General features: G+C 46.0%; 1 protein-coding gene across 4 annotated transcripts in view; it reads left to right on the top strand.

Annotated features, from left to right (window-relative positions):
- Positions 1-20544, top strand: part of ryr3 (ryanodine receptor 3) — a 561329-nt gene that overhangs the window by 391660 nt on the left and 149125 nt on the right. For all 4 annotated transcript variants that reach the window (XM_070878983.1, XM_070878984.1, XM_070878982.1 and 1 more), the window contains exons 57-59: positions 784-907; positions 1144-1259; positions 4706-4773. In XM_070878983.1, the coding sequence (XP_070735084.1) occupies positions 784-907; positions 1144-1259; positions 4706-4773 (308 nt within the window). The remainder of the gene's footprint in view (positions 1-783; positions 908-1143; positions 1260-4705; positions 4774-20544) is intronic.

The following is a 20544-nucleotide window of genomic DNA, read 5'->3' as shown; positions in this document are numbered from 1 at the left end:
GGTGTTGAAGTAGAACTGTCTTTATAATTTCAGATCAGGAAATGAGGCCGTAGCCGTTCCAGCAAAAAAATTAATTAGTTAAAATTCGACCAATAAGTTCCACTGCGCAATTCTCAACATGGAGCTTATTGGTGTGACAGATCTAACTGTTCTACTCATAGAATGATTTCTATTTACTTGGAATCCCGCAATAATTCCAATAGTATTGCAATAGTCATGCCAAAAACATTAAAAACAAATTGAAATATCCCAATTTTTTCATAACTGCATGTTGTTTAACTGCAGTATTGAGGGAGTTCTGCACCATCACAGGTGCCATCTTTCGGATGAGACTTGAAACCTCTCAGGTGGATATAAAAGATCACACACCACTTTTTGAAGAAAAGCAGGGGTGTTCTTCTGGTGTCCTGGCTAACATTTATCCCTCAACCAACACCTAAAAAATAAATGATCTGACCATATATTTCATTGCTGTTTGTGGGAGCATGCTTTGCACAAATTGGCTACCATGTTTCCTACATTACAACAGCGACTGCACTTGGCTGTAAAGCTCTTTGAGATGTCTTGAGGTCGTGAAAGGCGCTATATAAATGCAAGTCCTTTTTTTCTTTTTAAAGTCCATTGAATTTCCTTTCTGTCTTTAGTTTTACGGTATCTGTATGAATAAATTGTCAAAAATAAGGTATTTTGCTTAGTTTTTGCAGGGACAGTACTTGGTAAATAAGCCATGATCATTATTCCAAAGTAACCAACACAATATTTTCTACTGTCAAATTGTAATAGGTGGTGGCAGCCAAACCTCACTTATGCCCTATGATACTTTGACTGCCAAGGAAAAGGCCCGTGATCGTGACAAGGCCCATGAACTGTTCAAGTTCCTCCAAGTGAATGGCTATGCAGTGTCCAGGTAATAGATGTGCTCTTTCCGCATGATACAACCCTACAAATAAAAATTGAAGCATAATTTGATTGTGTTGATTGTTATGCAGGATAAGAAAGAAGTTGTCATGTTAATCTTAGCTATCTAAAGTGTTAAACAAAGATCTGGTAATTATTATACTGAACAACATTAAAACATTTGTTGAGTCTACCAGTGTTAGAAGTTGCATAGTCCAACAGTTTGATCATATGATGTGTTTACAGAGGCCTAAAGGATATGGAATTGGACTCCTCTTCTTTTGAGAAACGATTTGCTTACAAATTCTTGGTAAAGGTGCTAAAATGTGTTGACTCAGCTCAGGAGTTTATAGCACATTTAGGTACGTGACAACATTCTGAATAATACTTACTTACCACTAACTCTCAACCATAACCACTTCTTAATCCTTATAAATTATATTTGATACTGCAAAATAGTAATCTACCCTGTTTGCAACAGAAATATTCATCTTGTAAATTACATTCATCACTTTAAAAAATGTTCTATAAAATTAGTAATAATTGCTATGCTAATTTATGGAATTAAATTAGAACTTTAATTTAATACTGTATATGCGAAGAATATGAAAAATATAACTGCCAGTCGGTTTCTGGCAGGCAACTGCGCTGTGGAAAATTAATTTCCCGTCTGCCCATGGCAGACCGAGACCCGGATAATTTTAATGGCCGTCCTCACTTTAATCCTGCTGGTCAGCTTCCCACCTGTTAGAGGAGGCTTAAGATTTCTTCGTGGGGCCCAGAGGAGCATTCCTGGCCCCACATGAAGAGTAAAAAACTTGCCTGTTTGGGCCTCATCTGGCCCCAATCATCTTCCCTGCTGTCTTCACTTGTCAGGGAAAGCACTGTGGCTTCCGCTCAGGCCGTTCAGTTAAAACTATAGCCGGGTCCCGATGACGTCAGTGGGATCCGACATGTATATGTGAAAAAGGACCCCACTAGCCTTGGGTGGGTGTGCTTGCTGCTTGCTCAGTATAGCAGGTTAAAATGGAAATGGTCAGCCACTGATGGCAGTAACGGGGGGGGGATTTGAACTGCTCGTGCACTTGTTTTCCAGTGGGTGATTAGGGTTAAGATCACCCCTCTGATTTTACTATGATACTGATGGACTTATCTCCAAACCTATTTGAGTATATTGATATTAGTGATTGGTTTGAAATACTGAATATATAAAAATTAGCTAAAATTAGCAAGTAGATAATTGAATAATCGATGCTGCACCTTTAATAAGGTATGAAATACTTTCTGCTTAAGTCGCTGTGTATTTGTTTTACAAGTTTTTTGTTTGAAATGAATTTTTTTTCACCTTTCTTTTCTCTGGATGGACACAAATTTCCTCTTTCAACAAATAGAACAAGGGATTGCAAATTCTTCTTTGGAATTAATGATTTATCAATAAAATTGCAAATACTTGCCCATGATCTGAGAATACAATTTAATTTGCGGGTTGTCAATTGATGAGAAAAATCAGCATTTCTTTCATTTTTTTATTAAGAGGAATTTGATATCTTAGATTTTGCCATGGGAGAATTATACCTTGCTGTGAGAGTAAGCTGGCAAACTGGTAGTTCTGCTGCTATACTGGCTACGGGGAGATGTACCTGAGCTGACTCTACCTCCCATTTCTCCTCCTTCTCTTTGAGGAGGTAGCTGGTCTCTGTCTCTCCACAATGGCAGAGCTGGAATCAGAAACTCACCACCTGGGGAATACCGTTCTGAAGCACTTGCCCACACCCTCTGCATTCTTTAATAATCACATAAATATTTTGATCACAACAAGGTATAATTCTCCCATGGCAGAATCTAAGATATTAAATTCCTCTTAATAAAAAATGAAAGAAATGCTGATTTTTTCTCATCAATTGACAACTCGCTAATTAAATTGTATTCTCAGATCATACCTTTTGAGCTGTTGTGTATTATTTATTTTATTGTGGAAGAGTTTGGCCTCTTTTATACCTTTCAAAAGTTACCTGAATCTGATCCACTTGAGTTGTAACTGTTTCATTTTGTATCAGTCTTCACGGTAGAAGCCACTAAAAACATCCCAATAGGGGATAATCAAGGGGCTATAGGGAGGGAGGAACTTAATACAATCACTATCACTAGAGAGGTAGTACTCGGTAACATAATGCGACTAAAGGCAGACAAGTCCCCTGGACCTGATGGATTACATCCTAGGGTTTTAAAATAAGTGGCTGCAGAGATAGTAAATGCATTGGTTGCAATCTACAAAAATTCCCTGGATTCTAGGGAGGTCCCAGTGGATTGGAAAACTGCAAATGTAACGCCACTATTTAAAAAAAAAGTGGCAGACAGGAAGCAGGAAATTATAGACCAGTTAGCCTAACATCTGTTGCTGGAAAAATGCTGGAGTCCATTATTAAGGAAGCAATAACAGGACATTTGGAAAAGCATTATTTAATCAAGCAGAGTCAGCATGGTTTTATGAAAGGGAAATCATGTTTGACAAATTTGCTGCAGTTCTTTGAGGATGAAATGAGCAGGGTGGATAAGGGGGAACCAGTGGATGTGGTGTATTTTGATTTCCAGCAGGAATTCGATAAGATACCACATAAAAGGTTACTGCACAAGATAAAAGCTCACGGGGTTTTTGGGTAATATACTAGCATGGATTGAGGATTGGCTAACTAACAGAAAACAGAGAGTCGGGATAAACGGGTAATTTTCCAGTTGGCAAACTGTAACTAGTGGGGTGCCGCAGGGATCGATGGTGGGGCCTCAACTATTTACAATCTATATTAATGACTTGGATGAAGGGACCGAGTGTAATGTACCTCGTTTGCTGATGATACAAAGATGGGTGGGAAAGCAAATTGTGAGAACACAAATAATCTGCAAAGGGCTATAGACAGGCTAAGTGAGTGGGCAACATTTTGGCACATGGAGTATAATGTAGGAAAATATGAGGTTATCTACTTTGGCAGAAAAAATAGAAAAGCAAATTATAATTTAAATGGAGAAAAATTGCAAAGTGCTTCAGTACAGAGGGACCTGGGATCCTTGTGCATGAAACACAAAAAAATAGTATGCAGGTACAGCAAGTAATCAGGAAGGCAAATAGAATGTTGGCCTTTATTGCAAGGGGGATAGAGTATGAAAGCAGAGAAGTCCTGCTACAACTGTACACGGTATTGGTGAGGTCACACCTGGAGTACCAAGTGCAGTTTTGGTCTCCGTATTTAAGGATGGATATACATGCATTGGAGGTTGTTCAGAGTAGGTTCATTAGGTTGATTCCGGAGATGAGGGGGTTAACCAATGAAGATAGGTTGAGTCGGTTGGGACTATACACATTGGAGTTCAGAAGAATGAGAGGTGATCTTATCGAAACAAACAAGATAAAGAGAGGGCTCGACAAGTTGGATGCAGAGAGGATATTTCCACTCATAGGGGAAACTAAAACTAGGGGGCATAGTCTCAGAATAAGGGGCCGCCCATTTAAAACTGAGATGAGGAGGAAAATCTTCTCTGAGGGTTGTAAATCTATGGAATTCTCTGCCCCAGAGAGCTGTGGAGGCTGGGTCTTTGAATATATTTAAGGCGGAGATAGACAGATTTTTGAGTGATAAGGGAGTAAAGGGTTATGGGGAGCGGGCAGGGAAGTGGAACTGAGTCCATGATCAGATCAGCCATGATCTTATTAAATGGCGGAGCAGGCTCGAGGGGGCAAAATGCCTTACACCTGCTCCTATTTCTTATGTTTAATGTTTTGTTGTGACTATATGATATCTCTTTATATTGACAGAGGCTATTGTCAGTAGTGGTAAAGCAGACAAATCTCCACATGAGCAGGAGATCAAGTTTTTTGCCAAGGTATGTGACACTCCAGAGATTAACTAATGACAGTTTTGTTTTTCAGATAGATGTATTGTACTTTCAGTGTTGGCAAAGTCTAATAACTGGTCACCAATTTCTGTTAACAACTTGTCATGTATCTCACACTATTGGATGTCATGTATCTCACACTACTGTATATAACTGTATCTTACCATGCTATACATGACTGTAACTAGATATGACCTGTAACCACAAGCATACTTTACCACCAGGGGTGCACTTGCAGGAGACACTGCATACCTGTTCCACACAGGTATATAAAGGCACGTCTCAGGCAAGTGTGGCACTCGAGAGCTGTGAAATAAAGGTGCAGGTCCAGAGTGACCTTGACTTCAGCATGTGCCTCGTGTAAGTCTGTACTGCAGGGTCAGGACTTTACAGTGGCGACGAGGATGGGATCACAGAATCCACAGAATGGCTACCAACAGCTCAGATGAGAAGAAATACAATGCTGGAGACAATTGGGAGGACTTTACAGAAAGGCTCCAGCAAAGCTTTGTAACCAAAGACTGGTTGGGCGACGATAAGGCAGACAAGAGAAGAGCCCATCTCTTGACCAGCTGTGGCTCAAAAACATACGTCTTAATGAAGGACCTGCTGGCACCCGAGAAACCAGCAAGCAAGTCGTTTGAGGAGTTGAGCACACTGGTGAGAGACCACCTGAAGCCAGCGAGCAGCCTACACATGGCCAGACACAGGTTCTACAACTACAGATGCTGTGTGGGCAAGAGCAGACCCGACTTTGTGGCGGAACTTCGGAGGCAGGCGAGTTTATGTGAGTTCTCCGATGAACTAAGGAGAGAAGTACTGAGAGATTTTTTTTATTGAAGGAATAGGCCACACAGGCATATTCCAAAAGCTTAAAGAGACCAAGAACTTGACCCTAGAGGCAGCAGCACTGGTCGTACAGACATTCTTTGCAGGAGAAGAAGAAACGAGGTTGATCTATACTGCGGGTACGACAACTAACGAAACATCGGAACAAGGGTTTCACAGCGTGAAACGAGCCGCTACCCCCACACACAGACAAAGGCAGGAGAGCAGGCCTTCAACAGCAGGCAGTGGCACCAGAAGCCATCAAGGGCCACAGGAACGGCCGTTCACACCTTATTAAACCACAATGTGAGCAATCAACTACAGACTGAGAGAAGCTCAAGAGAGATCAGCCAGACGCAGCTCATCCTTCGGAAACAATGGAAACGGTCTGTGCTGGAGATGTGGGGGAAGGCACTCAACAAGGGGGTGTCGATTTCAGCATGCTGTTTGCAGAAACTGCAACTATATGGCTTGCATGAGCAGAAAAGCAGCAGCTCGGCTGGTATACGAATCGGAAGGGTCGGAAAGCGGACCAGAAGATGTTGGGGACAGTGCCCGGGACGCCGGGGTGCAGCGAGTCAACACGTTCAATGTCCACTGTTCTTACAACAAGACGCCTCCAATAATGATGAGGGTCCTACTCAACGGGATACCCGTCAACATGGAACTGGACACGGGAGCTAGTCAATCTCTCATGAGCGTTCAACAATTTGAACAGCTGTGGCCGCACAAAAGCAACAGACCAAAACTCACAAGGATCGACACCAAACTAAGGACATATACCAAAGAAATCGTCCCAGTCCTTGGCAGCGGCATGCTCTCAGTCACACACAAAGGGACAGTGAACCGACTTCCCCTATGGATTTTCCCCGGAGATCTTCCAGCACTGTTGGGGAGAAGCTGGCTGGCAAAACTAAATTGGAAATAGGATGATGTTCACGCCATGTCGTCAGAGGAATGGACCTCCTGTTCAACAGTTCTAAGTCGTTTTGAACATCTCTTTCAGCCAGGTGTGGGCACCTTCAAAGGGGTTAAAGTTCAAATCTACATCACACAGGATGCCAGACCGGTCCATCACAAGGTTAGAGCTGTGCCTTATGTGATGAGGGAAAAGATTGAACACAAACTGGACCGGCTTCTGCGGGAAGGCATTATCTCACCCGTGGAATTTAGCGACTGGGCAAGTCCCATCGTCCCCGTCATGAAGCCTGATGGATCCGTACGAATCTGTGGGGATTACAAGTCTACCATAAACAGTCTCCCTACAGGACCAATACCCGCTGCCCAAAGCGGAGGACCTATTTGCCACATTGGCTGGAGGAAAATTTTTCTCGAAACTAGATCTCACATCTGCGTATATGACACAAGAACTGACCGAAGAGTCTAAGCTACTCACCACCATCAACACACATCGAGGCCTTTTTATGTACAATCGATGCCCATTCGGCATCAGGTCGGCAGCTGCTATATTCCAGTGCAACATGGAGAGTCTGCTCAAGTCCATCTCGGGGACGGTTGTGTTTCAAGATGACATATTCATCAAGGGCAGGGACACCGACTCCCATCTCCGCAATTTGGAGGAAGTACTAAGTCGATTGGATCGGGTAGGCCTAAGAGTTAAGAAATCCAAGTGTCTGTTTCTCGCGCCCGAGGTTCAATTTTTGGGCAGAAGGATTGCCGCTGATGGAATCCGCCCAACAGAATCCAAAACCGAAGCAATTCGTTTGGCACCCAGGCCCCGGAATGTCTCGGAATTGCACGCCTTTCTCTGGCTACTCAATTACTTTGGGTACTTTATGCAGAACTTAAGTACGCTGCTGGAGCCTCTCCACGTGCTACTCAGAAAGGGGTGCGATTGGCTTTGGGGGGACGCCCAAGAAGGCGCCTTCAATAAGGCACGCAACCTTCTGTGTTCCAACAGTGTTTTGGCCTTTTTTGACACAGGTAAAAAGCTAGTTCTTACATGTGATGCAGCTTACGGGGTCCGGTGCGTTTTACAGCATGTCAATGATGCGGGTAAATTACAACCCATTGCTTATGCCTCCAGGTCACATTCGCGGGCGGAGCGCGGGTACGGTATGGTGGAGAAGGAGGCGCTCGCGTGCGTATACGGTGTCAAAAAGATGCACCAATACCTTTTCGGGGCCAATTTCACGTTAGAAACCGACTACAAACCCCTCACGTCCCTGCTATCCGAGTGCAAGGCACTAAACGGCAATGCCTTGGCGCGCATTCAGCGGTGGGCACTCATGCTGGTGTCTTACGACTACACAATAAGGCACAGACCAGGCACAGACAACTGTGCCGACGCGCTTAGCAGGCTACCCCTGGCAACCACGGAAGGGTCCGACGAACAGGACTGTGAGATGGTCATGGCAATCAATACCTTTGAATCCACAAGTTCGCCCATGACAGCTCGCCAAATCAGAGGCTGGACGACCAGCGACCCCACGTTATCCTTAGTCAAAAGATGTGTTTTAACTGGTGACTGGGCAGAGGCTCGCGATGCCTGCCCCGAGGAGATCAAACCTTTCCATTGACGCATGCATGAACTATCACTACAGGCAGACTGCCTGATGTGGGGCAGCCGAGTAGTTATGCCCTTGCGAAGCAGAGAGGCATTTGTCCAGGAGCTCCACCGCGAGCACCCGGGGATCGTCCTTATGAAGGCCATAGCCAGATCCCACGTCTGGTGGCCTGGCATTGACGCGGACTTGGAGCTCTGCGTCCGGCGGTGCACCATTTGTGCCCAACTCAGTAATGCCCCCAGGGAGGCCCCCCTAAGCCCCTGTCCATGGCCCACCAAACCGTGGTCGTGGGTGCATGTAGACTATGCGGGCCCATTCATGGGCAAAATGTTCCTCGTAGTCATCGATGCATTTTCAAATTGGATCGAGTGCACCATTTTAAACTCGAGCACCACCTCCACCACTGTGGAGAGCTTTAGAACCATGTTTGCAATGCACGGAATTCCTGACATATTGGTCAGTGATAATGGTCCATGCTTCACCAGCGCAGAATTTCAAGATTTTATAGTTGACCACGGCATAAATCACGTTAAGACGGCACCGTTCAAGCCAGCCTCCAATGGCCAGGTGGAGCGAGCAGTGCAAATAGTTAAACAAGGCATGCTAAAAATCCGTGGTCCCACACTGCAGAGCCACCTGTCACGACTGCTGCTGGCATGTAGATCTCGTCCGCATTCATTGGCTGGGGTTCCCCCCGCGCAACTATTGATGAAACGGACCTTAAAGACTAGGCTCTCGTTAATCCTCCCAGACATGCATGAAATTGTTGAGGCAAAGCGCCCGAAGCTAACTGAGTACTATGACCAAAATTCAAGGGGGAGGTGGAATGAGATAGGGGACAAAGTGTTTGTGCTAAACTATGGCAGGGGTCCCAAATGGCTTGCAGGGACAGTAACAGGCAAGGAAGGAAACAGGCTACTGGTTGTACAAATGGACAATGGCCAAACCTGCCGGAGACATGTAGACCAAGTCAAAAGTAGATTCACCAACAACACTGCAGAACCAGAGGCAGACTACAATGTGGAACTCACACCACACCTGGTGGACAGACAGAGGGAACAACCTGAGGAAAGGGCAGTCTCAACAGACAGCCCAGGCGAGATACCAGCAATTATACTGAAAGAAAAACAGGCACCAAGGCAAACAACTGAACCACAACTAAGACGCTCCACGCGAGAGCGTAGACCACCTGAGAGACTGAATCTATAAAGACAATAAGACCTTGGGGGAGGTGATGTCATGTATCTCACACTACTGTATATAACTGTATCTTACCATGTTATACATGACTGTAACTAGATATGACCTGTAACCACAAGCATACTTTACCACCAGGGGTGCACTTGCAGGAGACACTGCATACCTGTTCCACACAAGTATATAAAGGCAGGTCTCAGGCAAGTGTGGCAGTCGAGAGCTGTGAAATAAAGGTGTAGGTCCAGAGTGACCTTGACTTCAGCATGTGCCTCTTGTAAGTCTGTACTGCAGGGTCAGGACTTTCCACAACCAGTATCCAATTTTTCAAAAGGGTGTATTTTCCAAATATTTACTTTTAAAGCTAATTGTTCGCAATTCTTTAAACGGAGTGATTAATGACACCACTGTGTCATCCAGTGCGTTGGAGGCGGGGTGGGACGGGACTTGTGTTTTTAATTTACTCATGAACTACAGCAAACAGTGTCTATTTACTCATGATGTGTAAACTGAACTTATGATGTGTTAGAAAGTAAGATGCCGAAAAATTTATATGGTTATGCGATTAAAAATTTTGACACGAAAAATGCTATATTTAAAGGCATTCGATAAGGTGCCACACAAAAGGCTACTGTACAAGATAAAAGCTCACGGGGTTGGGGGTAATATATTAGCATGGATAGAGGATTGGCTAAATAACAGAAAACAGAGAGTCGGTATAAATGAGTCATTTTCCAATTGGCAAATTGTAACGAGTGGGGTGCCACAGGGATCGGTGCTGGGGCCTTAACTATTTACAATCTATAGTAATGACTTGGATGAAGGGACCAAGTGTAATGTAGCCAAATTTGCTGATGATACAAAGATGGGTGGGAAAGCAAGTTGTGAGGAGAACACAAAACATCTGCAAAGAGATATAGACAGGCTAAGTGAGTGGGCAAACATTTGGCAGATGGAGTATAATGTAGGAAAATGTGAGGTTATCCACTTTAGCAGGAAAAATAAAAAAGCAAATTATTACTTAAATGTAGAAAAATTGCAAAGTACTGCTTTACAGAGGGATCTGGGGGTCCTTGTGCATGAAACATAAAAAGTTAGTATGCAGGTACAGCAATTAAACAGGAAGGCAAATGGAATGTTGGCCTTTATTGCAAGGGGGATAGAGTATAAAAGCAGAGAAGTCCTGCTACAACTGTATAGAGTATTGGTAAGGCCACACCTAGAGTACTGTGTACAGTTTTGGTCACCTTATTTAAGAAGGGATATATTTACATTGAAGGCAGTTCATTGAAGGTTCACTAGGTTGATTCCTGAGATGAAGGGGTTGACTTTTGAAGAAAGGTCGGCAGATTGGGGCCATACTTATTGGAGTTTAGAAGAATGAGAGGTGATCTTATTGAAACATGTAAGATGCTAAGGGGGCTCAACAAGGTGGATGCAGGGAGGATATTTCTACTCATAGGGAAAACTAAAACCAGGGGACATAGTCACAAAATAAGGGGCCGCCCATTTAAAACTGAGATGAGGAGAAATTTCTTCTCTCAGTGGGTTGTAAATCTATGGAATTCTCTGCCCCAAAGTGGAGATGGACAGATTTTTGAGTGAAACATGAGCCATGATCTTATTAAATGGGGGAGCAGGCTCGAGGGGCCAGATGGCTTACTCCTGCTCCTATTTCTTGTGTTCTTATGTTCTAAATGGTCATGTTCGAATTGCAGATGGAAAGTCTCTTCGGATCAGAGAGATGTTTAGAAATGCTAATGTTTTGGTTTCCTACGGAGGGTATAGTTCTTTGTACTATACACAATTTCCTTGTTTCTAAGCAATTATCTGTGGTTTTTAAGTTAAGACTTGAACCTTGTTTAAGTATATTGGGCCCAAGTTTCCACATGATTTGCGCCTGATTTTTAGGAGCAACTGGTGGAGAACGGACTATCTTAGAAATCGCAATTCTCCACATTTTTTTTTCTGCAGTTCTAGTCAGGTAGAACAGTTCTACTTTGGAACAGAACTTTTTCATCAAAAGGGGGCGTGTCCGGCCACTGACGCCTGATTTCAAAGTTTCCACAGTGAAAACGTACTCCAAACTAAAGTAGAATGGAGCAAGTGAAGATTTTTGTAGAACTGAAAAAACCTGTTCTACACATAAAAAAATCAGGCACAGGTTACAAATTAGGCGTCCAGAACGAGGTGGGGGGCGAGGGGGGGAAAGGAACTCATTAAATTCTACAATAAATCCTTATTTATACTTCTACAAATATTATACAAATAAATCCAACCTGAATAAACATTTATAAGCAAAGAAAAGATTAAATAAACCATCTTCCTACCTGTGTGAAAATGCTTCAGGCACGGAGAATTCTGCAGTCAGCCTGAGGCGCCTGTTCTTCCAGCCTGGGGGGGGGGAGGCGCCCGTTCTTTCCCGCGGGGGGGGAGGCGCCCGTTCTTTCCCGCGGGGGGGGGGAGGGGAGAGGAGGCGCCCGTTCTTTCCCGCGGGGGGGGAGGCGCCCGTTCTTTCCCGCGGGGGGTGGGAGGGAGGGGAGGGGAGAGGAGGCGCCCATTCTTTCCCGCGGTGGGGGGGGGAGGCGCCCGTTCTGCCTGCGTGGGGGGGGGAGGAGAGAGGAGGCGCCCGTTCTGTCCCGCAGGGGGGGGGAGGCGCCCGTTCTTCCCGTGGGGGTGGGGTGGGGGGGGAAAGGAGACAGTGAGAAGGCTGCAAGTGCTGATGGCAATGTGCTTTTATTAAAAAAAAATCAAAAATTTAACAGCTACAAAGAACTACAAAAATGGCCGAGTGTTTTTTTCACACTGAGCATGCGCGAACGCTCCAACGCGCACGCGCAGCGTTGCCGGCAGGAAAAAAAACGAATTTAAATAGTACCCGCCCCCTCCCACTTACAAAATCGGCGCGAGTGTAGGCTCATCCCCCCTGGGCGCCGTGCCAGGCAGACAAGGAGCTGCAGAACGCTCCAGAATTGCGAGGTTTTTTTTAGGCGCCGTTTTAGGCGCGAAAAACGGGCGCCCAGCTCGGAGGGGCGCCCGTTTTTTATCGTGTGGAAACTTGGGCCCATCATGTATAATGCTAAGGTAGAATTTGAAGTTATCTTAACTAAATTGCTGGCGAAGATAATGGAAGGAAGTTTGTAGGATTTAACATAAACACAGGCAGTTTGCTACGTCGTAAAGAAGTTAACGACCAGTTAGAGTGAGAACGCTCTGCTTTGGGCCTCACAGTTCAAAGGTTAGAGGATTAGGCTTTGTATTAATTGTACCCAAAAGAATAGGGACAGAGGGAGATGAAAGGAATTCCACAGAAAAGCATCTTCGGAAAGGTATCAACAAAAAGGCATGTGGCCAAAATCGTAAGACATCTTTAGGGCGGGCTTTGAAACAAGAATCGAGACAAAGCACATGATACAGTATTGGATAGCAAGTTTTTAGGGAAACTTCTATAGGTCAAACGTTATTGTCAATATTCCGGTTCAGGCCATCCCTAAAAGTAGAATAAAAGTGACCTCCTACGAGCTTGTCCTCACAGACGGAAGAAAGAGAAAGGGAGAAGGAGAGAGTGAAGGAAGCTCGAGACAAAAGGAAGAAGAAAATTGTTCATGTGTGTCAACCATCTATTGATTGTATTGGAATCAGCTATTTGTCACAGTTGTATGTTTTGATGTATTACTAATGTGGTCTATTCCATCTTAAACTCTGATTAAGCACAATATACCCACCATATTGGCTTGCACTTGAACCTGATTATTTAAAGTGACCAAAGATAGCGGTAAACCTGGCTACTTCAAACAGGCAGAAACTACAACAGAATCTCCCGAGTGCAGCAAGATTATTTCTCCAGCAAAATGCAATGAATGGAGAGTAGTGACATTATACAAATTGATTATTTCTCCAGCAAAATGCAATGGGTGAAGGAAAGTTACATAATGTAAATTATGTGCGTAGAATCATTCCCAGTTACTTACAGTAGTGCGGTCTCCAGGCATGATTGACGGGGGAATTACCCAATCATTTCCATTCTGGCCAGGACTTGTGGTGTCACTATATGCAGCCATTTGTAAAACTCACAAGGTCTCATTTAAAAGTTTTGCTGCAAATCGTAATAACTAATAAAGGTTGCACAAATGTAGGTTCGTAATTGATTGAGCTTGGTGAATATAGAAGTCCTTCAGCACTCCTGCCCTCAGCATTTGGTATGCTTGTATCCCTGTCAATCTAGCCACAGACCCAGAAATATAATTTCAAGAAAAAACAGTGTCCCAGTAAGGAAAAGAAGTGGGTAGGTGAATAAGGGTGGATGGAGGAGGTTCATGGGGAGCACAACACCGGCATAGACAAGTTGGGCCGAATGGCCTGTTTCTGTGCTGTAGATTTTATGGGCCTGAACGAGATCCCGCCCGTAATTATTTTTTAACAGATTCCTCACGTACCGCCCATCTGCCGCCCAGGTCCCGCCCGGCAGGAGATTCCTCGGTGAAGTGCCGCCGGTGCAACTTCCTGCCCCCCGCCCACCCATGCTGGCGCCTCACAAACAGGGATTTTCCTTGTGCATGATCATCTAAGGTTGTGCTCCCACGCACCAGAAGGACCGCTGCAAAAAGCTGCTCTACGCTGGCTGTGAATCGGGCAGCAGGGAGAATCGCTCAGGGTGGTGCAGCGCTGCACATCCCGGGTAGCGTCCATATGCTGCACCATTATCAGAGGCTCAGAAATTGTTATCTGATCGACCTTAACCTGCACAGAATGAGTTCAGACATGTAAATGAGAAGTATTCCGTTGAAGGGAAGGTATGGTAGAGGAAACGGCAATCAGTTCCAAGAAATGGTAATGACTCAATGCAGATGCCCTGCAAGAGTTTGTAGACCATTGCAGGCAGAACAGCGTTATTGACCGAATGTGAATGCACAGATGGTATGAGCTTCTGCCAGAGTAAAGAGGCGAAAATGAGAACATGTAATGGTCTGGTAGGTCGCAGCATGTGATAGTGAGAACAGCATCACCTCAAGTATAGAAGACGGAAAAAGATATATAATGGACTGCAAGGTCACTGAGGAACATGTGATATCAGGGGTGTGACTCCGCGATGGTGGATCTAAGAAAAAGTGGACTGAAGTGCAAGCCTTAATGTGTGCCCGGCAAGTAGTGCAACTGTCTCTCGTTGAATGGCAGTCTTCCTGCATTGGTGACTTTTACTTGTCGTATCGCAATCGCCTGATGACAGGACCCATTAAACAATCGCATCATATGTGGAGGGCAAGAGATTCCTCATATGGCAGTACACTTGAAGGAGATTTTTCTTTTTCTCAGAACACACTGACTAAGAGTGGGTGAACAATGTGACTATTGAATAGTGCAGCATGCCATATTGGAAGCGGCATGGAGCGGAGGTTGGAGGTGACGAGGAGCGGAAGCAGAGCGGAGAGGACGGACGAGGCACGGAGGAGCAGAGAGATCGGAGCCCAGAGGTGGAGCAGCGTCAACAAGACCAAGGGAAGGCGCAGCACTGGCCAATAGCGAGCCTGTGAGGTTGTGATGCTCACATTGCGTACTATGAATTCCATGTAGAGAGTGGTCCTGTGGGAAGGAGGACAGTAGGAGTATATTTGAGTTTGTGTGCATGTATTGGCACATGTGGCGGAGCCTGGTCTCCAGTCGTCTTGGATCCTCTTGCCACTGGACCAAGACCTTGCACCGTCAAGCCCATGTGGTGGCTGGTGTGCAACGGCCACCCCACGTTAAAAGAATTCACACACAGGCATTTTATATAGTTTAAAATGAGTTTATCAGTCACCTGAGTACTAATTTTTAGTGTGGAAGCAAGTCATCCTCGACCCCGATGGACTGCCTATGATGATAATGCCAAAGTGACAGAACATGTAAACAATCGAATCCAACATATGTACAGTTGTTCCGAGACCAGTCAAGTAATATTGACAACAACGCATGTGAAACAACAGCCACAACTTAATGAGGAGTAAAGAACATATCCACCACCGACACTCAACCCTCTACCCACTACCACCACCTCTCTTTCCCTCCCCACGATGTGAGGCCCATCATCCTCTTCATGGGTCAGCCTTCACCACGACAAACCGCACCCCTGCCCCTCATCACCTCTGCTCCATCACGTTGTGCAGGAGGGCAGCTGGAACGCTGCTGACGTGTTCGTCTTGGAGAGAACATAGGGAGCATTATTGAAGGTGCCGGCATCCCCGGCTCCTCGGGATCTGTCGGCCTCGATGGTGTGGGCTCGAGGGGTTGCATGACATGGTCAGAAGCCATCGCTTGCCTCATCACCTCAACAACAGAATCGGTGTTGCGCTCCACCGTACTCATGAGCCGCTCCATACTGGCAGTATGCTGTTGAACAAAGGTGGCGACACTGGCAGCTATCCCAGCCATGGTCTGCAGCACATCTCCACCTAGTTCCACGCTCATCCTCGACAGCTGGACTATTTCTTGAATTACTGCGAGCCGTCCTCTAACCTCATCGCATTGTTGCATCATCCGGGGTGCTTGCGGCTTGGTGGATTTTCCGGCACGGCCTCTGCACCTCCTTGTTCCTGCTTCATCCGACTCGAATCCTAAGAAGTCGGACCCCAACACCGATGTTGGTCGGACAGGTGGCACACATGTCAGGAGGCTGGAGTCCTTCTCTTCCACCTCCTCCACCTCAAGTGGTTCGAAGACTGGCATTTTTCCCTCCTCTCCCTCCTGGTCTACGTGACTCTGGGTGGCGGAGGTGGGTGTGGTGGATATGGGTGATCTTGGCGGGCAGGGGGGGGGGCGCGGGGGCTGGCGGTGGAGGAAGGAGCTGGTGTGTTGGGCTGGTGACAACGTCGGGGTGGGAGTCGTTGGTGTCACACTTGGCCTTTGTGTGCCCGGAGGTGGATGGCATGCATTGCTCGGTGCTGTCCAAATCAAGTAGAGGACAACATTTCTGTGTATAGCTGGGGGGTGGGGTTGGTCAAGCTGACATGTGAGCCGTAACATTTCACATTCTTTCTTCAAGGAGTTCAATTGCTACATGAGCACACCATTAATGGCCGACACACTGTGCGTTAAAAGGCATTTGACTTAACATTGCATGACCTTTCACGACCGGAGTTTAGTATAAGCTTACCATGCTCTAGCACAGGATCTGCATCACCCTTTGTGGTGCCATGACGATAGTCACACACCAATGCCAAGGCACGCTCCTCTAGGCTGCTCAACTCGATGACATCTGCTGGGACCCTCCCGTGGCACTCAGGCTTGATGCCTTGGATGTTCTTTTCTTCTGCAGAAAGAAACATTGGAGCCTTTGCCCCTTTTGCTCATGTAGCACACAGACTCACACAAACTCACACTCACACACACACACACACACACACACAGACTCACACACAGACTCACACATACACATACACACACACACACACATACACACACACAGACTCACACACACAGACTCACACACACAATCACACACACACACAGACTCACACATACACACACACATACTCACACACTCATACACACACACAGACACTCTCACACACACACACGCGCACACACACACACACACACACACACGTGCACACACACACTCACGCACACAAAGACACTCTCACATACTCTCACACACACTCACAGACTCACACACACACTCTCTCTCACACACACACACACACACACTCACACTCACACACTCACACACACACTCATACACACAGACTCACACACACACTCTCTCACACACACACTCACACTCACACATACTCTCACACACACACACACACACATACTCTCACACACACTCACACACAGACACTCTCTCACACACACTCTCAAATACACACACACTCACACACACACACACACACGTACACTCACACATACTCTCACACACACATACACACACTCACACTCACACACACATACACTCTCACACACAGACTCACACTCACACTCACACTCACACACTCACACATACTCACACACTCATATACACACATACACACACTCACACACAGACACTCTCTCACTCACACACACACGCGCACACACACACACACGTGCACACACACACTCACGCACACAAAGACACTCTCACATACTCTCACACACTCACACACACTCACAGACTCACATACACACTCACACACACAAACACACACACTCACACTCACTCTCACACATACTCTCACACACACACACATACTCTCACACACACTCACACACAGACACTCTCACACACACACTCTCAAATACACACACACTCACACACACACACACACACACTCACACATACTCTCACACACACATACACACACTCACACTCACACACACACTCACACACAGACTCACACACACTCACACATACTCACACACTCATATACACACATACACACACTCACACACAGACACTCTCTCACACACACACACGCGCGCACACACACTCACAGACTCACACACACACTCTCTCACACACACACACACACTCACACATACTCTCACACACTCACACACACACACAGACTCACACACACACACTCACACACACACATACTCTCACACACACACACACACACAGACACTCTCTCACACACTCACACACAGACACTCTCTCACACACACACTCTCAAATACACTCACACACACTCACACACAGACACTCTCTCACACACTCACACACAGACACTCTCTCACACACACACTCTCAAATACACTCACACACACACACACACACATACACACATACTCTCACACACACACACATACTCACACTCACACACACACACTCTCTCACACTCACACATACACTCGCACATACACACACACACTCTCACATACACACACACACACACTCTCACACACTCACGCGCACACACACGCTCACGCGCACACACACACTCACACATACTCACACACTCACACATACTCTCACACACACACACTCACACACACACTCACACACACACACACACTCACACATACTCACACACTCACACACAGACACTCTCTCACACACACACACACGCGCGCACACACACTCACAGACTCACACACACACTCTCTCACACACACACACACACTCACACATACTCTCACACACTCACACACACACACACAGACTCACACACACACACTCACACTCACACATACTCTCACACACACACACACACACATACTCTCACACACACTCACACACAGACACTCTCTCACACACTCACACACAGACACTCTCTCACACACTCACACACAGACACTCTCTCACACACACACTCTCAAATACACTCACACACACACACACACACACACATACTCTCTCACACACACACACATACTCACACTCACACACACACACATACTCACACTCACACTCACACACACACACACTCTCTCACACTCACACATACACTCGCACATACACACACACACTCTCACATACACACACACACACTCTCACATACACACACACACACACACACTCACGCGCACACACACGCTCACGCGCACACACACACTCACACATACTCACACACTCACACATACTCTCACACACACACACTCACACACACACACACTCACACATACTCACACACTCACACATACTCTCACACACACACACTCACACACACACACACACTCTCACACACACTCACCACTTATACTCCACACACACAGTCCACACACACACACACACATACTCTCACACGCACTCACATACACTCACATACACACACACTCACACACACACATACACTCACTCACACACACACACTCCACACACACACACATTCACTCACTCACTCACACTTACACTCACACACACACACGCACTCTTGCACACGCACTCCACACACACACTCAGCCACACTCACACACACACATCACACACACACACACACACACACACCTCACTCACACACTCACTCACACACTCACACTCACACACACACACAGACACAACTGGCACTGAACCTTTTGGACTTGCACAGGAGTGCAACAATAAATGTTTACTCACTCTTGCTGATGCCATCACATCGTTCCACCATTTCCGACACTGGTCTCCATCCCGCACAATGTTGCCCACTGAGGACACGGCCTCACCAATCTCCCACCAAATGTGTCTATATTGGGGTGGTGGAGGCTTGCCATGACCATCCCAGGTGAGGTCTTTATATACAAGCTCCTCCAGCTTGACATCATTAAACCAGGGAGCTCTGGGCTTGGCTCCATCAGACTTCTTGGAAGCTTTTTTTGCACTCATTATTACTTTCCTTGATGGATGACTGATGATTCATTTGTATCTCTCTCTCCAAAACTGACCCTTCTCTAACTGGCAGGTGCAAGTGAGTGCATAGCTTTTATGAGCATGCGCAGCTGTGCCATCAGCCCCAATCGCGGCAAAAGTGATGTCATCGCCCAGAGGAAACTACAAAAAATAAACCAGTTTCGCGCATGCGCGGTGCATGGCCTCCGATGTTTGCCGAGTAGAGAGGCCTGCACCTACCGGCCACTGCTGCTGCTCCTGCCCGCCAACTTCCGCTGCCCCCGACACAACCGCGGCAAAACTCGCTCTCGACTGGCCCCCAGCGGCAGCGGGCGGCAAAAAGGTACATTCTGCCCGGGGACCGCCAAGAAATGGTGTTCACCAAGTTCGGGCTCTATGTAATCTATGTATGTATTGAGGAGTAGGGAAATCAGTAAGATGAAAAGATGAAAGGTATGCAGGGTGAGAAAGATGAAGATTGCTAAAGTTGTGAATGATGATGATGAGAGATCATTTGTAATTTTGCTGATCCAAACACTGGAATTTGAGCTCAGATTATGGATAAATTAAACAAGGAAGTTAGAGCAATGATTCAAGTATATTTCAAGTAGGCAAAGAATTGTCCTGTGAGAATTTTCTTCACATAGAATTACATAGAATATACAGCACAGAAACGGGTTATTCGGCCCAACCAGTTCATGCTGGTGTTGAAAGGATTATCAGGTGCACTAAAAGAAGCGTAAATAACAGTGCTGTTTTGGTGAAATTATTTCTATCAGTATCTGCTGGTTTAAGTACTGTAACATCAACTGCAATTTTTACAAAAGCAAAATACTGCAGATGCTCGAATCTGAAATAAAAGCAGAAAATGCTGGAAATCTCAGCAGGTCAGGCAGCATCTGTGGAGAGATGACGAAAGGTCATCGACCTGAAACGTTAACTCTG

This window comes from Pristiophorus japonicus, chromosome 4, assembly GCF_044704955.1.
Source record: "Pristiophorus japonicus isolate sPriJap1 chromosome 4, sPriJap1.hap1, whole genome shotgun sequence".
Lineage (NCBI taxonomy): Eukaryota > Metazoa > Chordata > Chondrichthyes > Pristiophoridae > Pristiophorus > Pristiophorus japonicus.
Note: the sequence above shows the minus strand (reverse complement) of the source record. Positions and strands in the feature narration are given on the sequence as shown.